At 39.8% G+C, this 10,707-nt stretch overlaps 1 protein-coding gene across 1 annotated transcript; it reads right to left on the bottom strand.

Annotated features, from left to right (window-relative positions):
• Positions 1–264: 264 nt before the first annotated feature.
• LOC148096812 (uncharacterized) lies at positions 265–1,759 on the bottom strand. The gene is made up of 2 exons (XM_087835337.1): positions 1,590–1,759; positions 265–818 (listed from the first exon to the last, which is right to left on the bottom strand). Exons 1-2 carry the CDS (start codon positions 1,630–1,632, stop codon positions 265–267), a joined length of 597 nt encoding a protein of 198 aa, XP_087691463.1. The 5' UTR covers positions 1,633–1,759.
• Positions 1,760–10,707: the final 8,948 nt, after the last annotated feature.

The raw sequence follows: 10,707 nt of genomic DNA, 5'->3' as shown, positions 1-10,707 counted from the left end.
GGAGTGTGTAAGTGTCGTCTTGTTCTAAATAATGTTTGACCTGAGATATTGGAGGTGTTACACCTGATGCCTCCCCTGCCGCTATACGTAGCTTATTTAAACTGGCCAACCCCGCAGGATGGGCTGGATCATGATATATTTTATGCAATGTGCTTTCCATGACTGTGCAAACCACAAATGACTAAGAAGTTGGTGTTAACACGTCTTTTTATTTAATTTTCATACAGACACAATCACAGACAATGGATACTTGAACAGCACACATTAAACCAGGTGTCTCCCACCCCAGTAGTTTCCAATCATGCGGAGCATGGCTGGTTTAACACGGCGGGCGCAAGTACTTGCTTCTAGCAGGTTCGCAATGTTGTCATTAATGGCGCATACTATATGTCGCTCTGATCTCAGTTCACACATGATGTGTTCTGCAACTCTGCGGATTTGTGTTCCAGTCCCATCTGCGGTGTATGAGCGTACAAACAGCCGGATGGCTGGGATGAATCGGTCAGTCTTGAGCCTTATCATCACATCGTCATAGTAGGTGTCGAAGAAATACTCAGACAATTCCTGCAAGCAGCTGTGTTGCACCTGACTGGGGTGGCCTGTTTGGCATCCGTAACATGTCTCTTGTAGAAACTCATTCAGCGCCAACATCAACAGGTGGAGAGTTGCGAGTTTGATGTCGATTACAGTTTCCTCCCACAGGTCTGATATGAGGGGGTCCTGCGAGCATGATGGTGAGGGTGGTGGAGTCTGGGGGGTCGGGATTAGCAGCCCTATTGATGGTGACTCTGATAGGTCCCACAATTGCGTGTCATGCTCTGTAAAATGAAAACCACAAGCTCTTAATTTGTCACATAGATACACACACAACCCCACACACACACCCGCACATTAAACCTACCAGTTTATTGTTTAGTTGTCGGAAGGTCTTATGATTTTAGGTTTGCACAGGGTAGCAGGCAAACCAGTCTTCGGACAACTCGCCAGATCGTCAAAAACAAGGCGTTTTCTAATACTCTCGTACGCAGTGTTGAGTCTGTCCCTCTTGATCGCGTCATCAATCTGGCTAAACAGACGCGACAAACCTCTCCAGTCGCACCACTGTATAAAAAACAAGTCCTTAAACCATCTTGTGCGCTCTTCGAGGTTTAGAGGGTAAGGATTTAACCTCCAGTTTTCAAGCCCTCTGGAAGCAATAAGACTATCCCTGTCATCACATACACTGAGAAAAATAAAGTCTTCAGGGTTGCAATTGAAACGATCAGCCTCAACCCTGTAAAGCTCAGGGCCTGATGCACTGTTCCACTGGGAAACATACAGCACCTCTGGGAAGCCCACATTGTCCAGGTCCGCACACACTACGGTGCGGAAGAGCTTCCAGTTTTTGATAGACATGCTTTGGGGTTCTCCCCAAAACAATCCCTCGCCACAATCTACACTAAGCACAACTGTCCCTTCGGTATATTTAATGGTATACACATACCCTTCAGCGCCGCGATATTCTAACTTAAATACAGTCCCATCTACGGCATTTTCACAGCGTTGCTTTTTACGTTGAGGACCCCGGCTGCATACTCCTGTAGACATACCTAGAGCGGCTGTGGCATGGGCGATGTCCTGGCTGGGTGTCATGGTTGATACAGATGGTATTCTGTGCTCCTTAGGTCGATGAGTCGGTGGGGTCCTTAGCGCGATGTGTCTGTGCTCCTTAGGCCGTGGCGGTGATGCTGTTAGAATGTGAAAGGATCACTTTTATACCTATATAACCTAAGCCATCCCACTAGGAGGAGTCGTTACCGCCCAGAGGGTGTGTTTTTCACACCTGAACGCGCATGCGCCGAGCACACCTGAATGCGCATGCGCACACGCACGAATCCGGCCAAACCGGTTGTCAAACCGGGGGGGGGGGGGGCAAAAAAAGTGCAAGTATATTACTACTGATATATCTGTGACCTCGTATATCTGTGACCTCGTCTGGTGTCTGTTCCTTTCTCTGTAAGAGACAGAAAACCAAAACACCTCTCTTCCTAGCTCTAACAATCTAATGTTGCTGTCTACTGATCTTTTGGTGGTTCAGAATTGGTTTAGAACATTCAGAATGTCCCAAGGACTTATCCTAATTTAGTGTATGTGTGTGTAAGCGTGTTTGCATTTAGCCCGCTGCACTGGCATTTCCTACACTTTATCAGTCCGGACTATCGCCGAACGAAGCTTATGACCTTCAAAAGACCGAGTGCCAACTCATTATAAGCACATTTGCAAGGTATGTATGAAAATGATTAAAACCACTCATTCTAATAAAAGACATCAAAAACAAATTAGCCATTTTTAATTCTAACATGTGTCAATTCAACGGAGCTAGAAAATTAAAAGAAAAGGTTAGTGACCTCATATCTTAGAAAGTATCAGACTTTCTCCTATCCATTGTCGTTGCTCCAATCTTGTTATCCTGTGTTAGGGAATGAAATCAATTTAATTGTCATGTTAGATCTGTTCAACTCCTGGCTCCACCCAGAGCCTGCGTCTTCCCAATTGTCTACAAACAAAACCTGTATTAATATGAAATTCACTTCAACATAAACTTGTTGACTACTTTTGACACCTGTAAATAGAAGATTAACATGAGGTTATAACAATCACTGTAATACAAATATTAATGGAATCTCAATAGCTTCAATAAATGTTTAATGCAATGCTTGTTATATGATTCTGATGTAACAATAATGCTGATGCTACAATAACAGTAAAACACCCCCTTTTGGTGGTGAGAAACTGTTGGTGTGGTCAAGTGGGTGCTGTAAAAACTCAGGACAGAACAGTTATCAGTCACATACTTCATACAAAATTAGCATATATTGAATTTCATATTGATCCTCTGAGTGTAATGGTACATTTTAATTTGAATTTATCAAAGCTAAACACAATAATTTTTCTTTATTTTGCTCTTATTCTTGTGCAGCACCACATCTCAGCACATGCCCCTGTCGGTTCTATCTTACTTTTCTTAACTCAATTTAAAAGTGTCCAACACCCAAGGGCCAACCTTTGCTGCCCAAAAAAGCGCAGATACCGTTCCAAACGGTAAGGAGACTCTAACTCCTAGCTTATTCCAGGATGCCCATACCCCACAGTCAAGCCAAACTGATCTAACCCTGTTCGCCGATAGGTCAAGGTCGCGCATCCGCGGCCAGGAGGGAGCTTAACCTCCAGGCAATGCACCTCTTAACAGTCCAACTGTCGTTCTTAAAAAATTTATAATAATTTGAAACAACAGTCAACACACTAAGACAAGAGTATGACTGAGGCCGGTCCAACCATGACCAATGGGGACTTTAACCCACTAAATAACCAATTCCCTATCCAACTAAATTCTCTCAGCAATCCAACTGCTATTTATTTTCACTCAGCAGTCCAACTGCTATTTATTATCATTACTTCAGCTTCAATTCTCATGAGATTTTTTCATCAAAATCAAAACAGACACTCACCGGCAACTTTTACTGAATAGACATTTAATTTTATCGTCCAATTCAGCACACTTCGGATAAAATCAACAGGCCTGTGCCTACCTCTTTTATAAAGGCGCCTGTCCACTCAGTTCGATTGCCGGATAATGTCTGCCCGTCTGACCACCTCGGACTGTCCAAGCCTCCAAAACTTCCACCCCAATACCACAGGACGAGCCCCCAAAACTGTTACGGATTCAAATATTGGGGATGGATACAAGAGGAAAACCAAAATAACAACACTGGTCCAGCCGGGTCAAGTCAAACAATGATTTAATGAATACACGCGTGGGAGATGGACACCATACAGCAGACAGCATCAGATCTCAAAATGGTGGAGCCTTGATCAAACTCTTATAGCCTCTAGTGGCCCCCACCTAATCATAAAAGCCTAAACATTCACATTCTTTCTCTCACACAGCGCCTAAGCTACGACCTTGGCTCCCTGTTTATCTGCTTCTGCTGAGATGGGGCAGTATGCTCTGTTCTCTTCTAATCAGACAAGTAAGGCGATGACTTTCTGCGAACAGTATTTCTTATAACTCAGCAGTATAATGCATCATAAAACAATATCATTCATTCACAATAAATCAGCAGTCTAATGTAATGCAAATCAGTTTACCAAATGTAATAGTTATCACCTTCTTCTAATTCAGGAGAATAATGCAAACTAAAACTATATAATAATTCACAATCTTTAATTAGGGGTCTAACATGGCATAAAATAATATTATAATCCGACACTATACTTTGTTTTGGGCGAATTCCCCCATTCAAATGCATGTAATCGTAGGAAACGCACTGTCTTGACGACATAAAGCGTTTTTGTACAACTTCATATAAATAGCTGTAAGTCTTGATAGAAGAAGCATACACACATATTTGTGGCTTTCTCTTATAGAATTCAATATCCCCGTGCTGGGCAAACAGGTTTTGAAGCTGTTTGAGCTAAGATTTTCAAGTTATTCACATAATGAAAACCTATACTTTGTTTTGGGCGAATTCCCCCATTCAAATGCATGTAATCGTAGGACGAAATAAAGCGATTTTGTACAACTTCATATAAATAGCTGTAAGTCTTGATAGAAGAAGCATACACACATATTTGTGGCTTTCTCTCATACAATTCAATATCCCCGTGCTGGGCAAACAGGTTTTGAAGCTGTTTGAGCTAAGGTTTTCAAGTTATTCACATTTAAAACCTATACTTTGTGTCGGGCGAGAACTCCATTCAAATTACAGCTATGTCTATGAAGTTGATGAAAACGCTTTATTTCGCCAAGACAGTGCCAATTTTACGATCCCATGCATTTGAATGGAATTCTCGCCCGACACAAGGTACAGGTTTGCATCTTGCGAATAACTTGAAATCTTAGCTCAAACAGCTTTAAAATCTGTTTGCCCAACACGGGGATATTACAAGTTATTCACAAGATGAAAACCTATACACGGGGATACTGAATTCTATAAGATAAAGCCATAAATACGCATATCTGAGCTAACTGCAAGAAGTTGTACAAAAAGTCTTTCTTTCGCCAACACCTATACTTTGTGTCGGGCGAGAACTCCATTCAAATGCATGTAATAGTCAGAAACGCAGTCTTGGCGAAAGAAAGCGTTTTCATCAACTTCATAGAGATAGCTGTAACTTTTGATAGAAGACTCAGATATACATGTTTGTAGCTTTATCTTATAGAATTCAATATCCCCGTGTTGGGCAATCAGGTTTTAAAGCTATTTGAGTTAAGGTTTTCAAGTTATTCACAAGATGAAAACTTGAATTCTATAAGATAAAGCCATAAATATGTGTGTCTGACTCTTCTATCAAAACTTACAGCTATTTATATGAAGTTGTACAAAAACGCTTTATTTCGTCAAGACAGTGCGTTTCTTACGATAACATGCATTCGAATGGGGAATTCGCCCGAAACAAAGTATAGGTTTTCATCTTGTGAATAACTTGAAAATCTTAGCTCAAACAGCTGCAAAACCTGTTTGCCCAACACGGGGATATTGAATTTTATAAGACAAAGCCATAAATATGTGTGTCTGAGTCTTCTATCAAAAGTTACAGCTATCTCTATGAAGTTGATGAAAACGCTTTAATTCACCACGTTAGTGCGTTTCTCGCAATTATATGCATTTGAATGGAGTTCTCGCCCGACACAAGGTATAGGTTTTCATCTTGTGAATAACTTGAATAACTTGAAATCTTAGCTCAAACAGCTTTAAAATCTGTTTGCCCAACACGGGGATATTACAAGTTATTCACAAGATGAAAACCTATACCTATACACGGGGATACTGAATTCTATAAGATAAAGCCATAAATACGCATATCTGAGCCTTCTATCAAAAGTTAGAGCTAACTGCAAGAAGTTGTACAAAAAGGCTTTCTTTCGCCAACACCTATACTTTGTGTCGGGCGAGAACTCCATTCAAATGCATGTAATAGTCAGAAACGCAGTCTTGGCGAAAGAAAGCGTTTCTGTACAACTTTATAAACATAGCTATAACTTTTGATAGAAGACTCAGATATACGTATTTGTGGCTTTATCTTATAGAATTCAATATCCCCGTCATTGAGATGAGAGAAGCTACATTTTGTGCTCAATGTGCGTCTTTGAAGTGCGTCCCTGCCCGAACTACTTTCAGGGGCAGGGGTAAATCAGCCGTGGCTGTGTTTAAAATATGAGTTTGAAGGTAAAAAAATTAAATGTAATTTGGTTTTGGTCCTTGCTTTTATATTTCATTTGCTTGTATTGGAGTGTGTCGTCAGAGAAAATACTTTTGAATACTTTTGAAAAAAAAAAAGTCCGTTTTTGTCTTTTTTTAGGCATAAAGACCTTTATATTTTAAAAAATATAAAGGTCATTGATAGTGACACACAACACCACTCATTTTTTCCACTTTTTAAAGCAGAAAGAGGCGCTCCAAACCTGAATTTTTGGCCTTATTTTGTTCAATGTTAAAAAATGAAAAAAGGCCGCCACCTGGTGGACAAATAAAAAAATTACTATTCTAAGGCCCCTACTTCAAAGTCTCAGTGAAAGTGGAAAGATGACATTTAATTTGATGGTAATGATTGGGCAGTGAAAAAATAGCGTTTATAATGGGTTTCAATGGGGCGTTTTTTGGCTCTAGGGCCTAAAGTGGATGGAAGTTTGTAGCTTAGCCACTTTAAGCTAATCTAATGAACTCAGACTGGCAGGGCAGGGACGCACTTCAAAGAGCACAAAATGTAGCTTCTCTCATCTCAAAGTAAAAAAAAAAAAAAAGGAAAGTTTGGCTATATTCTATTCAACACAGTGAAAATGGCTTGAAATTAAAAAACGCTGTGGATGAAAAATGGTACCAGGTAGCTCTGAGGGTTAGTATAAAGTATAAATTGTCAATCAATTCAGTGTTACACCTTAGTTTTACTTAAGACCATTGACTGTAGAAAACATGGACGACGCGACAGCTCCCCAAAAATGAAGCCAAAACGTCTCTATCGCCCCCTGGTGTCTGGCTCCAGTATAGGTCATAAACCCTACCTCCTCCATGTTAGCGGATGGGACTGGGGTCAGACTAAAATAAATTAAATTCTCCTTAGATAATTTTTTTCCAAAGATTATTTTTTTTGTTTTCAATAGTTCTCATCACGCTGATTGATGTTCAAGGGGTCTCCTTTCCCATAAGTTTGATTCTAATTCCTACCGCGGTGATGTTAAATTGGGGTGAAACGTCATCATAAGAGCTTTGACTGACAGCTCCACTCACGGAGAAACGTGCGTATCTCTGTTCGCGAATAGCAGATATAGCGTAGGCTCTGAGAGGACCCCCAGCATTTACGCTAGGAAAACACGACCGAGTGTTTTAACCATTGACTGTAGAAACATCAATCTGCTGAGTTGATATCTGTATTGCAGTGAAACAAAACATAAAGTTTTGTTTTGTCAATTTAAACACCACCTTAGGTGTTTAAATTGACAAAACAAAACTTTTTGTTTTGTTTCACAATTTTGCTATGTTGTATGAATTGAGAGTACAATCTGTGGTCAACAGGGTTGCCAGCATGATTCAGCAGTTTGTTGCCGGTATGGACTCGTGTGGTCGGTTCTGGCAAATGGTGAAGAGATGCTGGAAGCAGTTCCTTCCTGTATTTACAAATGCAGGAAATAAACTTACAAGGAACAGCTTCCAGGATCTCTTCTCCATTGGATGGAGTCCAGCTGGAAGTAACAGACGTGAAGAAGAGGAAGCCACCATCTTTCAGTGGGATTGGTGGCTTATGGCCATTCAGGGTGAGTACATAGAATACAACACGTCTTGTTTCTGTTTGAATTGCTTCAGGCATTTCATGTTAAATACAGTGTCCACAATACAAAATACAGACAACTAAATCGAAACAACACTTAGGTGCAATAAAACCTTAGAACTTTGCAAAATCCACACCTTCTTAGAGCATATGAGGAAGTTTTTGATTATTTTACCTTTTAGGTAAGGTATTTGAAAGGAAACCACCTACAACAAATATTTTTGGAAGATTATTTCTTTTATCCTCTGTCATCTCTACCAGATCTTGCTTGTTTAGACTTGTCAGGGACCAAGCAGTAAAGCATAAAGGACACAGGTGGTTTAATTCAAAAAGGGGGTTTTATTGACCCAAAAAATATGAAAATATATTTAACAAAGCCAAACTTAAATAGGCAGACCAATAAAAGAGGTCAACTCAATAGACTAAACTCAAGATAATAATTAACAAAACCTCAAACAAACATAAGATAAACTGACCTCCTGAAATGACACACGGGGGAACTTAAATTAGCTAAACCAAATGACACACACGGGGGAAAACAAAATGGCTGCCATATAAGCAACTAATACAAAACAATTAAACAAACATGAAACACCCCCCAGACAATGAAGCATGTGGTGCAATCCAATTAGGCTGTCATTGGTACTTCAGGTCTACCAGCCCTTTGCCACACCTTTGCCAGACAGACGGAGAAACCAACTCCCAGGTAACTCAAACAAAGAAAGATGTATTAATATAACATAAAACAGAACTTTGACCTTGCAAGGTTAATATGTGTGCACACCATATAAACATTGGAAGGTGTAATGGAAAAATAAATACATTTAATAAAGAAACAATATTGAACAATAGACTAGACTATTTTAAAGTAGTGACTGTAAATTAAACTAAAGTGAATCAACGGGTGGTGAGGTGTGGAGCTTACCATGTGTGGCATGCCATCACAAGACTGATAGGATGTAATTTGATTTTCATTGTGATTTCTGGTAAAACATTAATTTTATTACATGACCGAAAACTTCTCCTAACACTAAAATATTAAATAGTTATATTACATACTTGTATTTAAAATATGGTAAAATTTAGGATTCAATTGTATTAGCACATGAGAATTAAGTAAATGGTAAAGGGCCTGTATTTGTATAGCGCTTTACTAGTCCCTAAGGACTAGAGTCAGTCTTTCACCCATTCACACACTGGTGATAGCAAGCTACATTGTAGCCACAGCCACCCTGGGGCGCACTGACAGAGGTGAGGCTGCCGGACACTGGCGCCACCGGGCCCTCTGACCACCACCAGTAGGCAACGGGTGAAGTGTCTTGCCCAAGGACACAACGACCGGGACTGTCCGAGCCGGGGCTCGAACCGGCAACCTTCCAAATACAAGACGAACTGCCAACTCTTAAGCCACGATCGCCCCCGGTATTTTTGCAGTGTTTAAGACAGGTTTCAAATTGTGTTATTCTGTCTCCCTTTGAGACAAAGGTCATTTGTTAATTAGATGCACTGGCTAACTAGAAGAACCTTCAGGTATTCCATTGACTATAACGAAACCTCCTGTATATTAGTGTCCTAGGGTAATCGAGTGGTGCAATGACAACACCCACGCAAATGTGACATCACTAGAAAGCCAATGTACTCTTGCAAGGACAGAATGAATAACTTTAAAAAAAAAAACATACACATTGCATAAACAGTCCTTGACATATAGGTCTGACTCGGAGGACCAAAATTAATTTCCTGTCTTAGGAGGGCAGGATTGCTTTGAGTATTTTTTTTTTTTAATACAATGCTTTGCAATATTGGTTTTGCCTAACAACCTGTTTTTGACTCCAAAATAGTCATTAACGCAACTGCTCTACTATGCAGTCAGTGTAACTGATTATAAATCTACACATTGCACCTTATTTAACACTTGTATGTATTTTAACAGAGCAAGAGGTGGACCACACGTTTGAAGAGCTGCTGGTCTTTATAACTGGGGCTGACTTACTTCCACCACTGGGGTTCCCACAGTCCTGCAACATAAACTTTTACGATCAGGAGTCAGGGATGCGGCGCATCCCATACGCATCAACGTGCAGCTTATCCCTGTATCTCCCAAGAGGTGTTGCACACTGTAAAAACTGTGATTGGGGTTAATTAGAATCTAATAGGAGAGTAATAGTAATTATTACTCAGTAAAAACGTGTATGAGTAGTTTTAATCAAATCTAAGCAAAATTCAACAATTTTGAGATGTTCAGTTATTTAAATTTACGCACTTTTTGGGGGGGTAAATTCAGCAACGGTTTGTTGAGTAGATTTTTAAAAAAATGTTTGAGTACCAAAAAAATTTAAGAAATCTAATAGATTTAACTGATGAAAGCATTTTCATTTTAATCATTGTACACTTCCGCCCATAATCCTTTGTGCCACGTGCAGGACACACGCGCTTCATGAGTGGACATCTCCATTTTGTCAGAGGTAAGACTTCTTAATTTGTTCGAATATAAGACACGGTTTAAACAATAACGTATATCGGTTTTGAGTAAAGGTTTTAAACAGTATGATACGTCAAAATTAGATTAATAATCATCACTGTAATGATAGTATCATATTTTTACACAAATGGCAGTTAGTGGACTGCTAGCACAAGGTCACTTTCCAAGCCTTCACAACTGTGTTACTGAACAGCTTTAACCACATGTTTTACTGTATTAAAAAATATCAACGATATATTCCGATGAGTTTTAACGTCTTTCATCCACGTTTAAAAGTTCATGAAAAGGTTTTGCGCTCAGTTGTGAGTGATTTAGTTTAAATCATTTGTGCCGGATTTTGTCAGCCACAGTCAGTTTTTCGAAGCTTTTGTCTCGATGCAGTGGTTTTCAGTTGTGGTTAATGAAGCTAAAGTGGCTCA

The sequence above is a fragment of the Neolamprologus brichardi genome, chromosome 22 (assembly GCF_056152115.1).
Source record: "Neolamprologus brichardi isolate AB-2024 chromosome 22, ASM5615211v1, whole genome shotgun sequence".
Taxonomy (NCBI): domain Eukaryota; kingdom Metazoa; phylum Chordata; class Actinopteri; order Cichliformes; family Cichlidae; genus Neolamprologus; species Neolamprologus brichardi.
Note: the sequence above shows the minus strand (reverse complement) of the source record. Positions and strands in the feature narration are given on the sequence as shown.

What these genes read in the sequence shown, in the direction of transcription:
- LOC148096812 (XM_087835337.1), bottom strand. Translation starts at nt 1,632, where the DNA reads ATGACACCCAGCCAGGACATCGCCCATGCCACAGCCGCTCTAG. An exon ending in CCATGCCACAGCCGCTCTAG is followed by an intron (nt 819 to 1,589) that starts GTATGTCTACAG and finishes TTCATTTTACAG; the next exon opens with AGCATGACACGCAATTGTGG.